Raw genomic sequence first — 25,580 nt, 5'->3', positions numbered from 1 at the left:
CCGCGCACGCCGCACCTCAGAATTTGCCTTCAGCACTGCGCCTCCTCTGAGTGTCCGAATGCGTTACTCTTTCCTCCTAGTTGTAGGACTTCCACTCAGCCACCGTTCCTGTGGTTCTGAATGATGTCCCTTCCGTCTTTTAGTTTCACTTTTGAAATGGTTGTTCGAGGCGGCAAACTCCAGCGTTAACCTATGCCGCCATCTTGGTTCTTCAGTGAGATGTTTTCTAATTCATTCTTCAATCTCACTAAAGAACATTGAATGTGGAATCTAAATTTATTAATTTTACTATTTAAGCATGAATTGCTGTATTGCTATTCAAAATTAATATCAAATTGTTAAGGCATGATGGTGATGATGATAATGATGATGATGGTGATGATAATGATGATGATAGGAGCTCTACTGTTTATTGAGGATCAGGAAGTACTAGTTATTGTTTGTACTTCATGTGCTTTATTTTCTTCCTACTGTCCTGAGAGATGAGGGAAGTATTGTTCTACAGAAGAGAAAACTGAGGGTTAGATTAAAATTAAGTAACTTGTCTGAGACTATACTACCTTCTAGTTTCTTAGGATTCAGTTTTATATTGGTTCGCTTTCTATGTTTAAAAATAATTTCCGTAAGTTTACCTTGTGCAGGTTATAGTATATCATCTGATTTCTACCATATATATGCAAGACACATATGAACTCATCTTTCTGCCCATGGATTGTCAAAAAGAGCTTTCCATTGTATTAATTGGTGTTTGAATACTGGATTCTGAGGTCTGACAAATATGGGATTGAATTCTGGCACTATTATGTAATAGCTTTGTGACACTGGTAAGTTACTTAAAGAAGGAAAGACGACAGTGCGCTCCCCCCCCCCCAAAAAAAAAACCAAACAAACAAGCAAGCAAAATAACCCAGTTATGGTAAACCAAGAGTGTTGTACTTTAAACTTGACCTGGATTTTCATCATTCCAACTCATTCAATTCTTAGTTACTTCCTCATGGTCCCATATGGACTTATGGTTGGACAGGACACTTGGAATAGCGGGTTTGTCTTTTTCTCTTTTAATGTCATCAGATGGGCTTTCGTTCTTTTTTTTTTTTTGCTATTACCTGACAGGTTTGAGTAATTTGTAATATTAGGAAGAAGTTCAAGGTTTCTGTTCTTTTCCTTCCAGGAGGCCCTTACGCTCATTATAATAACTTCTGTGTACTGGGTCCACTTTTCTCTCTCTCTCTCTCTCTCTCTCTCTCTCTCTCTCTCTCTCACACACACACACACACACACACACACACACACATCTCTCTCCACACACACACACACACACACACACACACTAGCAGTTCTATCTTACAGGACCTTTTTAATAATAATGTAGTGATGATGATAATGATAGCTAACATTTTTGAGAATTAATGTATGCCAGATATGGTAATAAACTATATACATTATCTCATTTTAGTCTCACAAACTTATGAGTTTAACATTATTATCCTATTTTTACAGATTAGGAAATTGAGACATAGGTTAAGTAACTTGTCCAAAATCAAACTGCTAATTAGTGAAGGAGCCAACATTCAGACCCAGGTCTATCTGACCTAAGAACCAGAGCTTTTGGCCAGCAAGCACTTCTGTCAACCTATAAGTATGTATGTATTTGAAATGTATTTTGTTGGCTTAAATCATGGGCTTTTTAAATTTCAATATTCTCATTTTAATATGTTCTTCATATCTCTTGTGTTTATTTTAAACCATAAGCTTCTTAAAGTTTCAGTTATACAACTTCTTTGTAGTAATCAGCAAAGCATTGAGCACATAAAATTTCTGTTGAAATAATTTTGCAGTATTTTAAAACATGGGGGGAAATGTGTGATTTTTGAAGTGGGTTTCTTTTTCTTTTAATCTTTATAGTTAGTATTAGAATAATTACTGACAAAAATACAATGTAGAGTTCTATATTTTCTGTGTAGCTCTGTTGTTTTGTCCTCCTTGGTATTCATTTCAGAGTAATTTACTCACTATAAGAAAAGTTTTAAAAGATGATTCTATTATATAACTTTTCTCAGTATATTAGAAATTGCACAATTCAGTGTGACATTAGACTGGTTCCTGTGGAAGAAAGATATTCCTGAGGTCATTCTTAAATTTGAAAGATCTATTTCAGTTTAACCCCTTCCCCAACAATTTTTTTGTTAAAAACGTTTCTTTTTCAGACTAATTTTTTTATTTTGGTTCTATATAGTATTTTTGATGCTGGTTATGAAAACAGTTTGTAACTCGTCTTCCTATAAACCATATTTTTTTACCATATTTTCTTAGTATACTCGTCAACGACTGAAAAAGAACATTTTGTGAAAACGAGTATACACGTTTCTGCCGGGGAAAGGGTTAAAATATAGAAAGGGACACAGTATACCAGACCAGTAATTTTATTTTGAAATAGTGTGCTGGTTTTATTGTGTGGAGTCCATTCATATTCTACATTTCTCCTTGGATTTAAGGCAACACTAAATAAGTGATTTTTAAGACGTGGGATTTTTTTTGTTTTTAAATCTCTTGGTCATCACCCATGTTGTCTTGAGGTCAATGAAATGGTGTTTGTGAAAATTATTTAAAAAGAAAAAGCTATATGAATGTAAAGTTAAGATGGTTGTTTCTTTGATCCAGTTAATACTTTTCTAATAAAAATGTGTGTCTGAATTATCAAAGGACCTCTGTATTTTCTGCATAATTAGTTTGTCAAGGAAGTATCATAAATCATCTATTGATACTATTTACTTGTTTATATACATTTTTATTGATTTCAGAGAGGAAGGAAGAGGGAGAGACAGAAACATCAAGGATGAGAGAGTATCATTGATTGGCTGCCTCCTGCATGCCCTCTACTGGGGATCAAGCCTGCAAACCCGAGCATGTGCCCTTGACCGGAATTGAACCTGGGACCTTCCAATCCGCAGTCCAATGCTCTATCCACTGAGCAAACCAGCTAGGGCTATTGATACTATTTAAAAGAGTTATAGGATTATGCCTAGAATGTTTTATAATTATAATACATGTGATTTTGACTAAACAGTTTTTTCTTACCATGAAAGAAATGTACTTCTGTTGCTGGCGGATGAAACTCTCCTGTTCTTTGGGGGAGCAAGGATCTTGGGGCACTGCTGAAAGAAGCATTTTCAGAAGCCCCCACGGGGGGGGGGGGGGGGATGGGATGTGGAAAAAGGCTTTATTGGCATGGAGTTAAATTTCTCAGGTTCCAAAGTCCCCTCTCCCTTAAGCCAGTGCTGGGAGAGGTGCTTCTGGGAGCTCAGTAAAGTCAGAAACAAGGCTAGTGTCCAGAGTTTCCGTTCCATGTTGCAGCCGGGTGTGGATAAGCATTTGGGCCTGATTAAAGTCCATTAGTCCATATGTGGAGCCCAACTCCTGGCACAAGGGAGCACAGCCCCCCTGCAGAGGGCCAGCATGTGAAAGAGCTCACTTCTTCCTTGAGAAGTTTAAATATTCAGGTTTGGTTTTGTTTTGTTCCAAGTAAAAGAGATTTAGTATCATTTCAGCATTTGGACATTATTTAGGTGCTTAAGTTAGTTGAAGACATTTGAACATGAGATATTTGATATTAAGTAATTATGTATTTTTAGGTGTGATAGTGGTATTGGGGTTATTTTAAAATAGTTTCATCATTTATTTTTTTAAATTTATCATCATTGTTGAAAGTATTACACATGTCCTCTCCCCCTCCCCCCCTTGACCCCTTCTATCCTGGCCCAACCCAGGCCTTCACCACACTATTGTCTGTGTCCATGGGTTATTCATATATACATAGAAGTTCTTCGGTTAATCTCTCCCCACCCTCCCCCATCCCCTCTCAGATTCATCATTCTGCACCATCTTTCCATGTTTCTGGATCTATTTTGTAATTATTCAGGTTTTGTGCACTTGCAGTGGCCATGACCATCCTGGCCAGTTACCTGTTTCCAGGTGTGATTAATGGGCAATTAGCCTCCCATGTCACTCAGATCTTACTGGGCATGCCTCTCAACTGCCTTTGTACCTTCCTCCATCAATCAGCGGGGAATAGACTTGGAGAATGTTAAATGCAGCTTGTTCCCAAAGCTGTATCAATGATGTGCCTATATATAGTCCTTCCTTTTACTTCTTTGCTGTTAAATAATTACCAGGTTATTACAACAGTATCACTTCCACCACCATCCTCAGGAAGAAAAAAAAAAACTAGCAGAAAGGCTCTCCTGGCACTATCAAATTTAGGAATCATGTTGAAAAAGTTAAGTTTTTTGGTTCTAACAGAGTTTGTGGTAATCATGACATTTCTTTATGTCCATAAGGGAGCAATCTTATTAGATTCAGAAATTTTGGTGGTCATGGGCCACACACTCTCCTCTCACATTTTGGAAATTACCCATACATGATGAGTCATAGGAAAGTGCACAATTAGGGAGAAAGAATCCAAATGGCAATTCTTACAGATGCTGATTTTATGTAGTAGGAAGTTGTTTTGTAATTTAACTTTTGTGGATTTGTTCTTATCCTTTGTGAAGGCCCACTAATTCATATGTGAAGCTCCATTGACTACTTTCAGAAGAAAGGTTTATTCTCAACCTGAGAAGTTAAAGGACTTCTGTCTGAGGAAATAATGTAGAAAACAATTTTCAAAAGTAACTTGTACATTTTACTTGAAATGGGTGTGAAGAAAGCTTCTTACCTAAAGATTCTTATTGGTTGAGACTTCTAAATGTACCTAGTACTCATTGTAAAGATCTTTTAAAAATTGTGTTGCTGTTTGCCATAATGAAATCTCCACGCGCTGCCTTGGGGTCAGCTTGATTTTGGTGCTTTTCCTCTGATTTTGTTTTACTTAACATCTTCATTTCTTTTTTGTTAAATTGGACATAACCTTATTAAAAAACTATTTTAAAATAGGTAAGTGGCAAAATATACCTGTTACTTCTTAGCATTGTAAATATCAAGGTCATGTAAAGCCATTGTCTCTGCCATTTTTAATCAACTATACTTAAGGAAAATTTTCTTAACAGATATTACAGGTTCTTTCTATACTATTTGCTTTATAAATGATTAGCATATAAATTTAGCTTTGCATTTTGAATCTGATTTCATTGTAAAGGCTTAAGACTGTAAATACAACTTTTTAAAGTACTATTTTTAGTGTATGTTTTGTAAGCAATTTTATGAGATCAATGGACTAGAACCATTTCTCCATTTACCTGTTTGCACTATATAGTGTTGATGGAAAGAAGAAGAAGGAATCAAATTTTACATTCAAGAGTTTTAGTTTTTGAGGGAAGTGCAATCTAGTAGCTGCCAGAGTCATCAGGGCTGTCAGATAAGTTGAAGAAAAACCCAGGTACATGGGATCACAACTGAACTGTATTAACCAGCAAAGAAACTTCATTATGTCTCTGCATGTTTTTCTCATTAAGATCAGGAATTTGCTTAGTTCCTAACAGTGGGAGTTAATGGTTAAATTGCTTGCAGTAATCCATACATGGTTAATACATTTTTTAAAACACTAAAATGTAGTTAGTGTTACACTACTAGGACTTTTATAGTTGATGGGTCAAAGGAAGAAAACAAGGTATCAACCCTCTTTAATATTCTTAGTGTTCTAGAATAAAAACAATTCACTTGTCAAGGGCTTTTAAAATAACTTTGTTAGTTTTTGTTACCTGCAATTTTTGAAATCTAAATTCACCTAAGTCAACATCTGCACTTTGTGCTTCCATAGTTACCTAAATACTTAATTAAAAGTCTATCATCTTGAGCCCTGTCCGGTGTTGTTTCTAAGTGATTAGAGCTTCGGTGGGAGCACCAAAGGGTCCAGGGTTCAGTTTCCAGCAAAGGGCATGTATCTGGGTTGTGGGTTCACTGGCCCATCCCAGTCAGAAAGCATTTGGGAGGCAACCAATTCATGTGTGTCTCTCACATTGATGTTTCTCTCCTCTTCCTCTCTTTTTCTCTCTCTCCCCCCTCCCTTCTATTCTCTTCAGAAAAGCAATGGAAAATATATCCTCAGATGAGGATTAACAAAACAAAATGTATGTCATCTTCAAAAGAGGGAATAGATGTCAGTAATTTATAGTTTTCAGCCAGATTCTTTTATCTGAGGAAAGTGTTTACCACAGTGGTAAAAAAAAAGGAATCAGGATTTTACCTACAACAGTGAAGAAAGAAGAAAGATGCTAAGGTAGCTAATCATATTAACTATGTAGCCAGTTAAGATATAACTTTAATAACATTTTTTGTCAAATTAATAAAAAAGTTTATAAAGGTTAATTTTTGAAAAAAAGCCAAAGACTTGAACTGTCACTTTATAAGAGGTTATTTAAATGGGCCAAACTGGTATGGGTTAGTGATTTGAGCATCAACTTATGGGGGTCATGGTTCAATTCCCAGTCAGGTCACATGCCTGGGTTGCATCCCCAGTGTGGGGGTGTGCAGGAGGCAGCTGATCAATAATTCACATCATTGATGTTTCTATCTTTCCCTCTCCCTTCCTCTCTGAAATGAATAAAAAAAATTTAAAAAATAATAAATGGGTAATAAACATATGAAAAGGTACTCTATTCCATTAGTCATAAGAGAAACTGAAATTTAAACTGCAGTGAGTGAGGTACTACCATCTACCCAGCTTTTAACATAAAAAAGCCTTAATACCAAGTGTTGGTGAGGATGTGGAGCAACAGGTATAAATTACATGCAAACACTTTGAAAAACAGTTTTTGCAGTATCTACTAAAGCAAAACATAGTTGTCTTTTCAGATAAGGTAAATATTGAAAATTTGAAAAGATCCCACAGATATTGATGTCATGGGTCTGTTCATTTTAATTAACCCCTTCCCCGGCAGAAACGTGTATACTCGTTTTCACAAAATGTTCTTTTTCAGTCGTCGACGAGTATACTAAGAAAATATGGTAAAAAAAATATGGTTTATAGGAAGACGAGTTACAAACTGTTTTTATAACCAGCATCAAAAATACTATATAGAACCAAAATAAAAAAATTAGTCTGAAAAAGAAACGTTTTTAACAAAAAAATTGTTGGGGAAGGGGTTAAGCTTTTTTTTTTATGTTATGGGGAATACAGACCAACCCAAATTGACTGTCACTCCGTAACAAAGATGGTGGTGGCCAGGCCAGGATGCTGGCGTTGTTGCCATGGCAATGACACCAGCATTCCGCCCCGCCTGCAGAGGGCCTCTGGGCAGCGCCTGCAGGCACAGAGCAGCCAGGACAGGGCAGGACGCCTGGCTGCTTGGAATGCTGCTGCTTAAAAGTTATGAAAGTAGTTCAACTTTCCTGAGACCACAGTATGAGAAAGCCCAAATTAGCCACAGGGAAGAAAGGCCCTGTTGAGGATGCTGATCAGGTTCTAGCCTCATTCATAGGAAATGCACACTGGAGTATTTGGATGCCACGTGGAGGGAGGGAGGGGCCTCTGGGGGCGACGTGAGCTCAGGGTCCTGTGCCCCAGCTGTGTGGAGGGAGGGGCCTCTGGCCAGAGGCCAGGGCATGGGACGCTGGCGTCATTGCAGACTGGGCTGAGGGACCCCTCTCCCCCGCCACTCCTGTGCATGAATTTCATGCACTGGGCCTCTAGTTGATAAATAGGAATTCTGCCAGGAACCAAGAAAATTTAGAATGCCCTATCTGCAAATGTATACTTAACTCTGATCTTATTGTTAACAGAGCTCAGTTACTCTCCATTCACCTGAGTAGCTTAGATTCATTCTGTTATTCTCTCTTTTTATAGTACCTGTTTATTCATAACTTCTGCTCTCCCATCTTCCTCTTAGTTTCTTCTTCCTTGGTTTGTCATGACCTTTTCCTATCTTTGGCTTCTTTTCAGCTTCAACTCCTACTACTAACTCCCTAATCCAGGGGTCCTCAAACTTTTTAAACAGGGGGCCAGTTCACTGTCCCTCAGACTGTTGGAGGGCCGGACTATAGTTTAAAAAAAAAAAAACATGAACAAATTCCTATGCACACAGCAGCGGCAAAAACACCCAGCGGGCCGGATAAATGTTTTTGGTGGGCCGCATGTGGCCCGCAGGCCGTAGTTTGAGGACCTCTGCGCATTTCCAAAAGTAAATGCCTTGAAAAAAATCTGATTGCCTTTTCATTCCGGGTTACTATTAATTGGCCACCCTTGGTCCGTTTATCATTAATTGTATATTTATTTGGGTAGGGTCTGACTGGCAATTATACAAACAATGTTCTGTGAGTATTGTATAACTCAGTATAATGTTTACCAAATTTGCAAGTTTTTATAATGCTTACCACCTATTTGTTACTAGCAATTGAGGTAAATATTACTAGATTTTTCAACTTGCTTTTCTGGCCTTAATTAGTTTGTAATCTGCTTGCAAAGTACTTCTTTAGATAAGAGAGATCAAGTAAAAATGGGAGTTAACTAGAGTTGAATAACTTTCCCATATAGTTACTACAGAAAATATTTTTAAAAAATGAAGTTATGCTACAAAAGTCATGTTTTATAATGTTTCAATATTGTATTTGAATGTTTATTTAGAAGGATTTATGACAGTTACTGGGACAGATGGGATTCTGCTTTTTCTAATTTGATGTGAAAAAGTCATGGTGGGTGGCATGGCTTACACATATTGATAGCAGAGGTAACTATTTTCTAATTTTACCTAAAATTATCTATTTTTTTAAAAACAAAGAATATAAAACTCATTTTAATCAAGTAAATCTTTTCGCTAATAGCCTAAAATATTTTGCTTATCTTGTCTTTATTGCCTGGTAAATATTCTAGGTTTGTTTGGAATTGAGGGATGAAACACAACATTGGGTTAGGAATAATACGAATAGGTAGCAAAATAAATCAATGTCCTGCAGGTTAAAATGTTGTCCTAGCTGAAAACAATTCTATCGTTTTTCCATCACATCCATGTTCTTGATAAACCAGATATGGTCATTGATAGGAATGCTCATATCACTGTTCATTTCCTAAGCCCTTGTTCTTTTCAGTACCATCCCTTTGAAAAATAATTAGACACTGTTTTCATTTAATCCTCCTGGAAGCCTTTCAGTGTAGGCGTCATTCTTATTTTGCATTAAAAAAAAGTAAGCAGCCGAAACCGGTTTGGCTCAGTGGATAGAGCGTTGGCCTGCAGACTGAAAGGTCCCAGGTTTGATTCCGGTCAAGGGCATGTACCTTGGTTGCGGGCACATCCCCAGTAGGAGATGTGCAGGAGGCAGCTGATCGATGTTTCTCTCATCGATGTTTCTCTCTATCTCTATCTCTCTCCCTTCCTCCCTGTAAAAAATCAATAAAATATATTTTTTTTAAAAAGTAAGTAGATTATGAGAACATTGATCAGTGAGTGGTAGCATTATTATTCCAAAAGCAACAACCTTATTTTTTTATATACTCCTCTTTCTAGTTAATTTCAGCTGTTCTCATGGATGCATGATTGAATACTGAAAAATAAATAATCATTCAACCTCCTTTAAAAATATCTTTTCCATACAGTTAGATCTAAAAGTCCTTAGGAAGTCTAAACCATTCCTGCAAATAGTTTTACTAGTTAGATTTTATTGCTCCCCCACTGTGGTTTTTAAAAGTAATATTTGCTCATAAGGAAAAAAAAATACAAAACTCACCAGAGGATATTTTTTCAATTGATTTCTAGAAAGTGTGGAAGAGAAGGAGGGAGGGGAGAGAGAAATATTGATGTGAGAGAGACATATCAACTGGTTGCCTCCCGTAAGCGCCCAACCAACACTGAGGAACCTGCAACCGAGGTGCCCTTGACCAGCAGTTGAATCTGTGACCCTTTGGTCTGCGAGCCAGTGCTCAACCACTGAATAAAACTGGCCAGGACATGAAGACTAATTTATAACTGAGACAATTACTCTTCATTTTGGTGTATTTCCTTCTTATTCTCTGTACATTTTTACCTCAAAATATTGTAGAGATAAAGTTTCTTTCTATTTTTTTTTTTCCCAATCTAACATCATTTTCTCCTTATAACACAGTTTTGTTAATACTTTATTGTGCTGTGATTTTGGTGCTCATTTGCTTATTATTACACCTTTATAATTTACTTATTGCCTTCCTACATAAAGCATTTTTCTGCAGTGTAGTTGCATCCTTATAATAGATTCTCAGAAGTAGAATTGCTAGGTTTAAGGAATGAGCACTTTTGATATATATGTTGCCAAATTGCTTTTCAAAAAGATTGTACTACCCTAACCAGTTTTGCTCAGTGGTTGGAGTGTCGCCCTGCAGAGTGAAGGGTCTCAGGTTAGATTCTAGTCAAGGGCACATACCTTGGTTGCAGGCTCGATACCTGGTCTCCTGGTCAGGGGGCGTTATATGTGTTTCTCTCTCTGTCTTTCCCCCCTTCCTTCCACCCTGTCTAAAAAAATCAATTAAAAAAAATATCCTCGGGTGAAGATTAAAAAAAAGAAAGATTGTGCTAATATACATTTCATCTGCAGAATGTGTAGATCTTCATTTCACTGCAACTTTACTAGCATTATTAATTTTTTAACCCTTTCCAAGTTAGATAGATGAAAAATGTGTTCTGTGACTTCTTTAATTTTTATAGAAGTGGTGTATTATTGCTGTAAATAATTCAAATATAGACAATGCTGAAATCTAAAGAATAGAAAATGAATATATAAAACATCCATTTAAAGTTACTGAACTCTTTCAAAGCAAAACAAAGATCTCCCTTCTTCTTTAGTATTTGTTTTTTAAAACTAGGATGGAAAAATTGTTTTAACAGATATCCTTTAGACAGCCTCATTTGATTTAACTAGTTATTTCTCACCTTCCTTTTAAGGCTCCCTCAAAGGAGGTAGGATTGAAGAAAATAAGACTGAATTTCAGAGTGTTAAATTTAGTTTATTTAGAATTATTTTTTGTATCAAAGGTTGGGTTCTTAAACAGCTTTTGGTACAGAGTAAGGGCTTGGTAGTTTACTAATTTCTCCCTGTAGATAAAAGGATATATTATGGAATCCAAAGCCCATAATAAAGTACAAAAAGGAAGGTCTGAAATTAAGGAGTGGAGGCAGCTGTTGTTACCCTCTTCTTCTACTATAGCAGCGGTTCTCAACCTTCTGGCCCTTTAAATACAGTTCCTATTTCAGAAGCTACTGCTTCTCCTGGGGGGATCCATACATATTTGAAAGGCTAAATAGATGAGATTTTTAATATTTCCAAGTATGAAATTATTGTGCCAAATTTTATCTCAAATATTCTGTTGACCTAGATAAGAATAAAATTGTTGTCTTTGCAACTTATATTTTAAATTACAACTCTATTGATTAAGTTGTTCTCCTGATTATAGTTTCTTGCTTCTCATGTGGTTTGCTTTAAAATAATAATATTGAAGGTAGCAAGCTTATTTGGTTTTATAACAGGTTTCAGAATTTCAGTTTCTGGAAAATGCTCCTTTGTCTTTATATTAACATTTAATCTTATATTTTCTCTCCATAATTAAAATGGAAAAATGACAATGTACTTTTTTGGGCAGGGGAACTATGCCATTAATAACATAATTTTTGAAACCCTGAGGAAGTTACTTAATTACTGTCTCTCTTTTTTTGTTGTTGTATTTCTTGCTGGAGAGCATTGCTAAGGAAAAGAATAAGATTTTCAAAAGCCAGGTGCCATTAAAAATTATAAGCCAACATTTTTACTGTAATTTATACCACTGCTTTGGTATAATGATAGGCTAATGAACAGACTGTGCAGAATGATTATATGTAATTTTATCTTCCACATGATTAAACCAAACTATAAGATTTATCTGTGACTGAGTTTTTTTCAAATCAGTTCTTAGGACATTTTTGGTATTTTATTAAATTCATAACTTTGAACTACATGATTTAATTTATCATGCTTTTCATTTTTCTCCAAAAGTCTAGATATAAAGGGTACAGTACATGTAAAGGAATTAGTCTAAAGCAGTGGTTCTCAACCTTCCTAATGCCGCAATCCTTTAATACAGTTCCTCATGTTGTGGTGACCCCCAACCATAAAATTATTTTCATTGCTACTTCATAACTATAATTTTGCTACTGTTATGAATCATAATGTAAATATCTGACATGCAGGATGTATTTTCATTGTTACAAATTGAACATAATTAAAGCATAGTGATTAATCACAAAAACAATATGTAATTATATATGTGTTTTCCGATGGTATTAGGCGACCTCTGTGAAAGGGTCATGAACCACAGGTTGAGAACCGCTGGTCTAAAGGTCAGCTTTCCAAATAGTATACTGCTATTTGGAAAATGCTACTGACCCCCTCTAGTGGCCAAAAGATTGTGCTTTTTGGTCTCATTACTGTAGTATTTAAAAGAAGTAAACCTTGTTCTATATAAGATATACTCAATACATTTTTATTGAACCAAAATGACATTTTATGTTTTTGCCAAACCTGTTAAGAAATATTGCTTACTAACTCACAAATTTGGGAAAGAAAGTTTTTGCACAGCAATTCATATCAGGGAGCTTAAAGCAGATATATTGAAAGGGAAAAATAGTCCTACAGTAACTGTAATTGAATTTCTCACTATTAATTTTAGATAGAATTTGGTGTTTTCAAAATACTATATTAGTGATTACAACTTTTTTCTTGTAGAAGAGTGAGTGGAATTTTTTAAAAGCCAGCATGCCTTTGAAGTATTATTCACAAAAATACCAATGAGATTCAGAAGCATCTTCTAATTTGAAGAACACTTAACAGTGTATCAGTTGTGACCATAAACTAATATCTTTCCATTTTCATCTCTGTTTCCCTCACCCACTTGACCTTCAACAGTAGATCTTACAAATTCAGGATTAGAATTGTTGCCTTCAAAGAGGACATTTAGGGAAGCAACAATAGATTTGTCAGCAACATTGCCACTTCTCAGAATAGTTTTACAACTTCTCTTTTAGAATTATTTTCAGCCCCATGACAGTGTTTATAAAATATTGAATCTTGAGACAAGGCTGCACCTACACCGCTCAGGTATGTAAATGCCCATAAATGAGTACACTTTTTAAAACACCTTTTTTAAAAATATAAACCATTAAAAGATATCAGTATCTTTGTTGATAGATTAGATTTTTGAGAAGAATACAAAACTACAGAACCATGTCCTGTGAATAAGAAAGCCGATCAAACTTAAACATTTTGAAGTTATTCCTTTAAAGTTATGAGACAGTTCTTTTACTTTTATTCTGTGACTCCTAAAAGTGATTTGAGATAGTTCCATTTTGTAGCTATGTCATAAAATTAGGCTAAATGTTGTGGTAAGATTATCAGGAATGTTTTACATAACGGCAGCATCATTTGCACAATTACAGACATTTCCAGAATGACTAGTTTTGAAAAACAGTGAGGATTCATTTGTGTGTGTGTGTGTGTGTGTGTGTGTGTGTGTGTGTGTGTGTAATTTGTTAAACATTTCACTTAATGTTATCTCAGTGCACTTACTGACAGAAATGGAATCTTTATTATGTAAATTCTTTAACATTGGAATTGGTTATCATACTTTCTTTTTCCTGGGAATGATTTATATAATTTATGATGGAATTTATTTAAGTGAAACTTTATTAGAGGTGGAAATACAATTACACTAAACTCTTAGCATCCACATTTTACTGCCCATTAGGTAAAATGTCAATATTACCATAGCAGTCTTATCCTATCATGTCTTTGTTTTAAAGAGGTATGTATTACTTATTTTGAAATAGTGAAACCTGAAAAAATAGGCAAGGATATAAGAAATATGTTTGGTAGTAAAGACACACTAAAGCTTTGTAGTGTGTTTATATTTTGTTTCAAGATCTTTTAATTGTTTTGCTCTGTTTAAGATTCTTTGATATGAAGCAAGAAATGGAGAGGGTAGATTTATTTGGATTTATACTTCACATTGTTTGGTTTTGAATATTTTTCAAGTAATAAAATTTTGATTGTAAATTATGGGGTCATTTGTATTGAAATGGATAGTTCAGGTTCATTTCTGTTTAGAAGTGGATGATACATACATATCTAAGATAAGTTACTTCTGAAGTACCTTATATTTTTAACATGTTACAGATAGATTCTTATTTTCAATTCCAATCTTATATATAAATTCAGTGGAAAAACTATCAAACCAGTACAAGAGTTACAGTGTTGATATGCTACACTTAGAAAGTTTAGTGCTATTGTCTAAAATGATAAGAAACTGGAACCATTTTAGGTAAAGAACCTAGCGCAGTATGTTTATTCCAGGATATTATTTGATAAAAGGTCGTATTTTCTTTTGTAAACTGTATGATTGTTATAATTAGAACTAGAGGCCCGGTGCACGAAAATTCGTGCATGGAAGGGGGGATTCCCTTAGCCCAGACTGCACCACTCCAATCGGGGACCCCTATGGGATCGTGCCTAATTGGGCAGTCTGAACACCCCTCTCACAATCTGGGACTGCTGGCTCCTAACCACTCACCTGCCTGATCGCCCCTAACTGCCTCTGACTGCCTGCCTAATCACCCCTAACTGCCCTCCTTGGTTGGCCTGATCTCCCTCCCAACTGCCCTCCCCTGCCAGCCTGGTTGCCCCCAACTGCCCTCCCCTGCCGGCCTGATCTCACCCCTAACTGCTCTCACCTGCTGGCCTGATCGCCTCTAACTGCCTCTGCCTGCCTGATTGCTCCCAGCTGCCCTCCCCTGCAGGCCTGATCTCGCCCCCAACTGCCCTCCTCTGCTGTCCAAGTTGGTTCTGATTGTTCAGTTTCTATGCCAGTCAGCGTCAAAAGCTCCTCCTCCTAGGCAGCCATTGGCTCCTTACATTCACCCAGATATGGTTCTGATTGGTCAGTTTCTATGCCAGTCAGCATCTCTGGGCCTATCAGCGGGGCTGATCAGCAGCCCTGGTGGAGGCCTGGAAAGAAATGGAGGCTCGGCTGTTGGCCAGGCCGGAGAGAAAGGGAGGCAAGTTCTGATCAACAGCTGCCACAGAGGCTACGGATCAGACCCTGCCCCTCTCTCTGCAGGCCTCTCTCCAGGCCTGATTCACAGCCCCCCTAGGCAGTTAGTGCTGGGTTGGGGTGCCCGCAACGGCCCCAGTCAGTGCTTGGTCGCCACGGCAACCCAGTACTGACTTCCGGTCTGGTTGAGCCTTTGGTCATTATGACCCTGGCTCTTTATTATATAGACTAGAGGCCCGGTGCACAAAAATTTGTGAACTCGGGAGGGGGGTCGGTCCCTCAGCCTGGCCTGTGCCCTCTAGCAGTCTGGGACCCCTCGGGAGATAACGACCTGATGGCTTAGGCCTGCTCCTGGGTGGCAGAGGGCAGGCCCAATCCCTAGGTGCAGCCCCTGGTCGGGCTCAGAGCAGGGCCGATTGGGGAGTTGGGGCGCCACCCCCTGTCATGCACAGAGCAGGGCGGATTGGGAAGTTGCGATGCCACCCCCAGTCACGCTCAGGGTAGGGCCAATTGGGGGTTTGGGGCACTGCCCCCTGTCACACTCAAGGCAGGGTCAATGGGGAGGTTGCGGCGCCACCCCCTGTCACGCACAGAGCAGGGCCCATCAGGGGGTTGAGGAGCTCCCCCCGTCACTCACAGTAGGGCCGATAGGGGAGTTGGGGCACCATCCCCTGTCACACACAGAGCAGGGCAGATCAGCGGGTTGGGGCACCGCCCTCTATCACCCACAGAGCAGGGCCAATCAGGGGGTTGGGGCGCCGCCACTGTCACACTCAGGGCAGGACCGATGGGGAGGTTATGGCTCTACTCTGTCACACACAGAGCAAGGCCCATTTGGGGGGCGGGGGGGGAGGGGTTGCCGCACCCTGTCACACACAGAGCCACAGGGCGATCAGGGGGTTTGGGCACAGCTCCCGTCACACTGATCCCAGTACCGGGAGGCCTTGCGGCTCTGCTGATCCCGGTGCTGGGAGGCATATTACCCTTTTACTATATAGGGTAGAGGCCTGGTGCATGGGTGGGGCCGGCTGGTTTGCCCTGAAGGGTGTCCTGGATCAGGGTGGGGGTCCCCACTGGGGTGCCTGGCCAGTCTGGGTGAGGGGCTGAGGCCTTTTTCAGGCTGGTGGGTGACAGAAGCTCCCAACCGCTCCTTTTTTCCTTTTTTTTTTATTCTGAGCCAGCTTTAGCTTTGAGGCTTGACTCCAGCTCTTAGGCCTCCAGGGCTGAAAGTAGGTTTCTGACCTTTGCATACAATGTTGCGAATCTGCTGGCTGAAGTCTGCTGGTATTTGTTACAGAGTTTCTGAAACTGGCGGCTCAGAGGCGTGCAGTCGCAGGCGGGGAAAGTTGGTTTCCTCCATCACTGAGGCAAGCAAGCCTCATGTTAGTTTCAAGCTGCCTGGCTGCTGGTTGCCATCTTGGCTGACAGTTAATTTGCATATTTCACTGATTAGCCAATGAAAAGGGTAGAGGTCGTATGCCAATTACCATGTTTCTCTTTTATTAGTGTAGGTGATCTTTTTGTGGATTCTGTTATATTGAAACAAGCTTACCATTTTTTTAATCTACTTTGTTGAGATACTATTCAACATTCTTAAAAATGTATCTTAATTGGACAATTGAGTTTTGACAGTTATAACCTACACACACACCCCAATTTTTTGTACCTCTTTGTAGCAATGCCCCTACTGTACCCTGGCCAGCTTTCTTTTGTCATAGAATAGATTTACCTTTTAAAAATAAACAAAAAACAATTTTCTTGAGGTATAATGCACATACAGTAAAGTGGTTTATCCTTTTATTAATAGTTTTCCTGGTACCAAAATATTTATTTGGCCTCATCACTAAGACATTGCTTTGCTTTGAGATGTGGAGTGGTGTATAGTGATGTAAGGCTTGGAGAAGAGGTTTGAATCCATCTAGTCTTAATATGTAACTTTTTAGTAAATTCTGAGTTAAGATATTGCAGTAACTTCTATAAATATCGTGTTTTATAAACAAGCATCATTAAAAGTATGACATTATTTATCACTTTGTTTGGTGTTTGGTGACTTGTATATGCTGAAAGTTTGAATTTTAAGAGGCTGCGTTTTTCACATGGATAAATTTCTAATGTCTTTGCCTGAAGATATATTTTTTTAATGAGTTGTTTTGCTATTTTGGTTACGAATTTTTTAGCTCCTTTCTCCCTCTAAGTCCCTTCTCCTCCTCCTCCTTCCTAGAATATAAACTTTAACTAATGAAGTAATACTGAACTGGAAAAGTGTATTAAACTAGTGTTAATATTATTTACATAAAAATAATATAATTTTATATATTAGTAATCAGTATAAAAGCTTGATATTCTGTACCTAGGAAAACATTGTCCAGTTAGATCAGTGATGGCGAACCTTTTGAGCTCAGCGTGTTATATATTTAAATGCCATTAACAAAGAAAAATCAACCAAAAAAATGAGTTCGCGTGTCACCTTTGGCACGCATGTCATAGGTTCGTCATCACTGAGTTAGAATAATGTCAGGGCTAAGCCAACAGCTATATAGGAAATGTAACGGATTTTTATGAACGAGAGCACAGAGGATGTAAAATGTCAATGGAAATACTTTCTACAATATATTGTACTTAATTTTAATGATTCATAATCTTAATCTTGAAAATCAAGTAATCTAAACAACTACTATTTTAATGGGATGATTGAGTTTTATTATGTGTATGCCAAGAATAATTAGATGTTATTTTACCTCTTAAATTTAGAGCAGGGGTCCTCAAACTTTTTAAATGGGGAGCCAGTTCACTGTCCCTCAGACCATTGGAGGGCCGGACTATAGTTTAAAAAAAAACTATGAACAAATTCCTATGCACACTGCACATACCTTATTTTGAAGTAAAAAAACAAAACAGGAACAAATACAATATTTGTATTTGCATGTGGCCCGCGGGCCGTAGTTTGAGGACCCCTGGTTTAGAGACTGGGGCTAATGTCATGCACAGTACTTTAAAAAATAGCAGTAGGAAGTAATCAGAAATCTAAAATACTTGAACATTTTTCAAGTACAGTAAAATCACGGTATAATAATTCGGGCGAGGGGCTGTCCATTAAAGCCGAAAGTCCATTATATAATAAAGTAGATTTTCCAAGTGTGTATGATAAAAAATTGACAAATTAGTTTACCTATTTTTACTTATGTAGACATGTTTGTGTAATTAAAATGTATGAAAAGTTTAATTTCACAGAGAAGTTTTCTATATGTAATACTATAATTTTAAATTCATACTGAATAGATCTAGTACATTTGTGCAATCATCAGTCAACTCGAGTAAGTAAATGCCACATGGCTGGGCCGTGGCTTAGCGCACGTAGGAACTTGGCCAGCACACAAATTAAAACTGCTGCAGAAAGTTACACCATGCAACAGCAGAACCAATTACTGTGTGCGATGCACTGTGATTACCTGCTAATCATTGACCAAACATTGTTTGCAAGTAGTGACTCTTGGATTCAAATATATATACTATGGTTGTAGATATGTAATATTTATATATGTCAGCAAAATTACTACAGTGTTTTTTCCAATATATGGTCTATTCTCTAAAATTTGTTAAAAATGACAGTGAGCTTGGCAGGAGTGGCTCAGTGGTTGAGCGTCAACTTATGAACCAGTAGGTCACGGTTTGATTCCTGGTCAGGGCACATGCCCAGGTTGCTGGTTCCATCCTCCGTGTGGGGCATGCAGGAGGCAGCCAACCAGTGCTTCTTTCTCATCATTGATGTTTCTGTTCTCTCTCTCCCTCTCCCTCTCTGAAATCAATAAAAATATATATATATTTTTAAATGTATTAATAACAAAAGAATAACCTGTTAATTATAAGCAAATCTTGGTTAAAAGAATTTTAAAATTAACAGGGTGTTAATTTTCATGTATGACATACAGACCAGAATGTGACTATTACATCCAAATTCCATTAAATTGTCCAAAAATTTGAGGGTTAACTGTACTTGGAAGGTTTTTTTTTAAATGTACAATTCCTTTGTCTATTTTATTGGTACTGCATTTGTCATAGGGAGGGTGAATATAAAGTTGATGCTCTGAAGAGTACAACTACATCAGAATTATATAAAAGTACTAGAGGCCCGGTGTACGAAATTCGTGCACGGGTGGGGTCCTTTGGGGTGGTCTATGGAGATCAGGCCCTAGCTTGCTCCCCCAGCCTCACAGCCCCAGTCTCACAGCCACGCCTGGCACCCAGCCTTGGCCTGGCACCGCCTGCTCATCCCATCCCCTGCCGATCGGGGCCTCCACTCTCACCTGTGTTGGCCTGGCCCCAGCCCCACCACTGGTCACCGTCTATGGGGTGATCTATCAGGGCCAGGCCCTCTGCCCAGCTCCCTCAACGCCTGGGAGCCGGGTGGCGGCCCTGCCCCCTGCTGCTGCCATTGATTGCCATCTGCAGGGCAGTCGGGCCCCCGCTCACACCTGCCTTGGCCTGGCGCTGCCCGCTCACCTGCTCCACCATCCCACTGCAGTCCTGCTCTCATCAGACCCATCAGGGCTGGCAGCACCTCTAGTGCTGCCCGCTGCCAGTGTCGTAGTCGATGCCCACCATGTTTCACGCCCTCCCCTGGTGGTCAGTGCACATCATAGCGAGCGGTCGAACTCCCAGTCAGTCGAACTCCCACCCAAGGGGACAATTTGCATATTCAGCTTTTATTATATAGGATTATTACAGTGCTAAGTCTAAGTATATCCCAATATCCTGGAGTTCAATTATTTTTCATAACAGACTGGTAAAGTTGAATTTTTTGTGTGACATGAACTATTGAGGTGGCTACAAAAATGAAAAAGATAGTCTTTTTCCAGAAGAACCAAGTTCCATAGTAATTATAAAATCTAAATATAACCAAGTATACGGTAAATGCTATAATTGTGTTATGTGAAGAATGGTTGAGAATACAGAGACAAACTGCCTAATGTAATAGGAGAGGTTTCATTGAGACAGTGATAAATGATAGTACTGGAAATAGTACTATAAAGAAATAGTACTGCAAGTTTTCCTCATTTTTACTTTTTTTTTTAAATTTACTGTTTATTTCTTTGTGCTACAAAAAGGATTAAAAGTGGTTCAAGAAATCTTAGCCCATCTCCTATTATTTTTACTTTTTGCCTTTGTCCTATCCAATTTTTATAACAGCCTTATTAACTTATAGGAAAACTCTTGTTTATTCTTCAGTATTTTTCCAGTTTTATTGAGGTACAATTAACATATCCTAGTAGCAATTTCAGGTGTACAACAAGCACACATATATAGTGAAGGGATTACAATAAGTTAAACATCTATCATCTCACACAGTTACAATTTTTTTCTTGTGATGATTAAGTAATTTTTATTTAATTTTTTTTTTCATGTAGTTTACTTTCTTTTTTAGACTGAATCTGGTTATGGATCTGAATCCAGCTTGCGTCGACATGGTTCAATGGTGTCACTGGTGTCTGGAGCAAGTGGCTATTCTGCAACATCCACCTCTTCATTCAAGGTTTGTGGTTTTGAATGCTTTAAGTTAAGGCCTCATAAGTTGAATTTATTACTGAATATTGTGAACAGAACTTATTTAATAGTTTTTTCAAAAGAACTTCTCTACAATGTAATTTATTTTTAAGTTCAGAATAATTTTTTAAGGGTTAACATTTATGACTCATACAAATAGAAAATGAACACATCAAAGATTTTTTTCTTTAATAGATAAGACGTAAAAATAAATTGGTTCAAAGGAGAATCTGAAGAATGACAAAATGATTTTGCTAATATATGCAAAACTATTCAGTATCCACAGTTTAGAAACTAGTATATCTCCACAAACAAGGTTCATTTGCATATCTGGCCAAAAATCATTTACATTACTCTTATTTTTCTACTACTTAAAGAGTTATAAAATAGGCCAAATGTAATGAAATCAAAGACTTCTATATGATTAGACAGCATTCCATAAATGCTAAAGGTTCCATAGATAGCACACACCATTCCTTTGAAAGGATATCCAGTAATATTTTTTCCCATTTTAAAGCCTTTGACGATTATTTTTTTATTTTTATTGCTTAAAGTATTAAAAAGAGTGTTACATATGTCTCCTCCCCCACCCCTTGACATTCCCCTGGCCTCCCCTACCCGCCAGTGTCTTATGTCCATTGGTTATGCTTATATGCATGCATACAAGTCTTTCAGTTGATCTCTTACCGCCCCCCCTACACGCCCCCAACCCTCCCCAGCCTTCTCGCTGTAGTTTGACAGTCTATTCAATGCTGCTCTGCCTCTGTACCTATTTTTGTTCTTCAGTGTATAATGGTCTTTATTATCCATAAACAAGTGAGATTGTGTGGTATTTTTCTTCTATTGACTGGCTTATTTCACTTAGCATAATGCTCTCCAGTTCCATCCATGCTGTTGCAAATGGTAAGAATTCCTTCTTTTTTACAGCAGCATAGTATTCCACTGTGTATATAGAAAACTTTGATAATTTTTTTCTCACAATGTCAATCATTTGAAAATACTAAATTTTACATGAGCAAATTGTCAGGCTTATTTGTCCCTTATTTCCTTCAGGCTTATCACTATCTGGTCACTGTTAATCAGTTTCAAGTTAATTCCTAGGAGTATTACATTGAGCTTGACAGCTCTCCCTACCCAGTGGCCCTCATTAGTAAGATATAGACCTTAAAAAGTGATGAAATACAATAGGACTAAATAAATTACAGTTTTGTTCATTTAGATTACATCCCCCACCCCCTTTTTTGTGTTTTGCAGAAAGGCCACAGTTTACGTGAGAAATTGGCTGAAATGGAAACCTTTAGAGATATCCTATGTAGACAAGTTGATACTCTACAGAAGTACTTTGATGCCTGTGCTGATGCTGTCTCCAAGGATGAACTTCAAAGGGATAAAGGTTAATTAGGCTATTACCACTATTTTTACTTGGAGAATGAATGGATGTAAAGCCTCTTGATCTTAAAGGGTAATGTCTTTAACTGATAAAGGTAATTAATAGTCACTTTTGCTGCAAACCCCCAATGTAACAGATTTCAGTGTCTATATAACTTGTATACTTTAATAACGCATCTTAATTATTCTGATCACTCATACATACTAGATTCCAATGAAGATTTTTAAGTTCTTTATTTTATTAAAAAATAGCGTCATCTTAGTAATATGGTGCATTTTATATGATTATGTCTAATATATTTACCCTATGATGAATCTTAGAGATAGGCATATGTTTATATTAAATCCTCCAGTCTGGAATCAATTGATCTCTTTCTCCTCTCTTTTTTTTCCCTCCTTCCTCTCTGTCTTTCTCTTTTCATCTTCCTCTCTTTATCACTCTCCCTTCTCTGGCCTCTGTTTTATGGAAGAGGAAATCAATAATTGAGCTATATATACATTTAAGAATATAGTGAGTTTTGTTAATAAATATAATCTTCAATTAACTTATAATGTGAGTTTTGAACTTTTTCTTTGTTACTGCTGAAGATATATTACTGATGTCAACATCTGTTCTTCAGTTTTTCTCTTATTTGCTGTGAAGGCAAATTATTGCTAAATAGCACTACTTTTATTCACAGTATAACTAAGTTGCATGACATGGTTTCATTTCTTGATCTTATTAAAATGTGTTTGATCCGAGTTCAGATTCTTTTGTCTTCTCTGTTCTTTATTTCCTTTGTTTGCTTTTTAGTTATAATTGTTATTTTAGTGGCTATTTAAGTTTATAGTATACACATTTAATTTATCACCATATATCTTCAAGTAATGTACATCAAGTACTCTAAGGAAACTTTTTCCTGGAATCCTCTTAGTTGGTTCTTTCCCTGACCTCTATAGTTCCCTCATTTGTATGTGCTATCAGCACTCTGCTGAATACTCAAGGGGACCCTTCTTTCAATCTTCTGGGTTCTCTCTCTATACAGCTCTCTCCTTTCTAGTATTCTCTCATGTGAACTCTAGTTGCCTTTGTCTCTCTGGACTCAGCTCCATTTCTTCACCTCAGAGAGTCTACTGAGCTTCTCCTGGGTTCCTCCTTACTCTACAGCTTGGAATCTCTCCCAAGGCAGTAAGTGGGATACTCATAGAGTTCAGATCTTGCCACTTATAGGTGATCATCAGTTTTTTTCATATAAAATGTTTTACCAAATCTTTTTTTGCCAAATGTACAGTGTTCTTGAAAACCATCGTTTCATATATTTTGTCTAGGTTTTAATTTCATGCTAGAGGGTAAATTCAGTTCCTTTATTCTGTCTTGGCCAGAAGCAGAAGTCCGTATCTCTTAAAATTTAGACAAAATAAGTAGCTTTGATGTTTTTTATATTTGATACACTTTAAGTTCTTGGTTCTTTAACATTGGATGTTTATTTCTCTAAAAATAAAGGTAGTTGAGCTATTTCTCCTTCATTAAAATATATATATATATATACACACACATATACATATATATATGTAATAGTCCCTCAGTATAAACAGGGGATTGGTTCTAGGACGCCCCCCCCCGACCCCCAGCTGATACATAATCAGCAGATGTCCAAGTTCCTCATATAAAATGGAGTAATATTTGCATATAACCTACACACATCCTCCTATATACTTTAAATCATCTCTAGATGACTTATAATACCTAATCCATTGTAAATGCTATATAAATAGTTGTTATAATGTATTGTTTAGGGAATAATGACAAGGGGTAAAAAAGTATGTTCACGTTCAGTACAGACAAAGTCATTGTAGGCCTAGCAACAAAGTACATGTCAGCAACGATGTAACTTTCTTCAATTACTTTCAGTCCATGGTTAGTTGAATACACAGATACAGAAAGCTGACTGTATATAGCCTTTTTACCAAATTAAACATTACCCATCAACTTTCATTTGCTTGAAAATATCCCTTTAAATTAAATCAGTATATATCTGAATTGGATTCCTTGTTTATTTTTTATTTTACCTTTTTTTTTTTTTTTAAGAGACTGGAAGGGAGAGGGGGAGACAGAGAAACATTGATGTGAGAGAGACTTGGACATCTGCTGATTATGGTATCAGCCAGGGGCCCATCAAATGGTTGTCTCCCACACAGTGCAGGGGATTGAGCCTGCAACTGAGGTATGTGCCCTTGACTGGGAATCAAATCTGGGACTCTTCAATCTACAAGCCAGCGCTCTATCTACTGAGCCAAACCAGCTAGGGTTCCTTGTTTATTTTTAAATTAGAGGCCCAATGCACGAAATTCGTGCAAGGGGCTCGGCCCTTACAGCTGTGGTGGCTTGCCTCAGCCCCCGCAGCCCCTGCTTCATCCGGGAGGTTATCCGGAAGGACGTCTGGAAGGTCGTTAAGCTGTTCATTTTAATTAGCATATTACGCTTTTATTATTATAGATGATCCACATCAAAAGTATATACCGTTTGAAAGACAAAAGTGATAGCGAGAGGAGTAGAAGTTGGGCTGCAGTTATAACCAGGTTGTGTAGAAAAGTTGAAAAATGATTTTAAACATTATTCATTTTGAATAAATGATAACAGTGGTAGACTACTGCATTAGTACCACAGTCTGGGTGGCTTAAACAACAGAAATTAATTTTCTTACAGTTCTGGAGGCTGGAAGTCTGAGATCAGGTTGTTGGCAAGGTTAGTTCCCTCTGAGGGCCATGAGGGAAGGAACTGTTTGAGTCCTCTCTCCTTGGCTTATAGAAGTTCGTCTTCTCCCTGGGTCTTTATGTCATCTTTCTTCTGTGTCCAAATTTCTTCCTCTAATAAGGACATCAGTCATATTGGATCAGGGCCTACCCTAATGATCTCATTTTAACTTGATTATGTCCATAAAGTCACTGTCTCCAAATACATTCACATTTTGAGCTATGGGGGAGTTAGGACTTTGACATATGGATTTTAGGGGTACACAATTCTGCCTATAAAAATTGTTTTATCTATAATTGCTCTTTTTAGAAATATTGACAGTTTTCAGAATACATGTTGGATAAAGGCAAAATAAGGACATGGACCTTAGTTTTCTATTTTGATTGTAGATCAGAGATGCTGACCTATGTCTTAGGGATCTCTATAGGTGCACTTTCATTAAATTATCAAGTCTGTGAATTTTAAGAATTACTGTTCTTCAGTAAATGTGTCATTGAAATGGTAATAGCAGATTCTCTTTATTTTAGGTGATCATCAGTTTTTTTCATATAAAATGTTTTATAAGAATTGATAGTAAGGCCGTCTTAACCTTGACCTCCACCACTCCCACACATTCTTCAGTAAGATTTAATTAACCGTTTAGGTCTTAGATACTCTGGGATTACAGAAGTTGAAGACATTATCTTTAACCTAAACATACTGCTTGATTGTAAAATAAGACATATGTACCACATTAAAGGAAATACTCTATTCATTGAGGAAACATTTCTTCATATCTGTTTCCTTGACTGTAAAATAGATGTTATATCCAGCACATACAATTGTGACAATTAAAATAAGAATTATATATGTTAGCACTGTGCTTAACAGCAAAAAACAAAAACAAATAATAGCTGGCATTATTAATGTAATTAATTTGGGTTATTGCAGGGACAGAAAGCA

General features: G+C 37.5%; 1 protein-coding gene across 2 annotated transcripts in view; it reads left to right on the top strand.

The window, feature by feature from the left end:
- COL4A3BP (collagen type IV alpha 3 binding protein) overlaps nt 1–25,580 on the top strand; it is a 102,681-nt gene that overhangs the window by 23,526 nt on the left and 53,575 nt on the right. For both annotated transcript variants that reach the window (XM_015571599.1, XM_015571598.1), the window contains exons 5-6: nt 20,397–20,504; nt 21,770–21,908. In XM_015571599.1, coding sequence (XP_015427085.1) covers nt 20,397–20,504; nt 21,770–21,908 — 247 coding nt within the window. The remainder of the gene's footprint in view (nt 1–20,396; nt 20,505–21,769; nt 21,909–25,580) is intronic.

The sequence above is a fragment of the Myotis davidii genome, unplaced genomic scaffold, assembly GCF_000327345.1.
Source record: "Myotis davidii unplaced genomic scaffold, ASM32734v1 scaffold44, whole genome shotgun sequence".
Classification (NCBI taxonomy): Eukaryota; Metazoa; Chordata; class Mammalia; order Chiroptera; family Vespertilionidae; genus Myotis; species Myotis davidii.
This window is presented reverse-complemented; position numbering and strand designations above follow the sequence as displayed.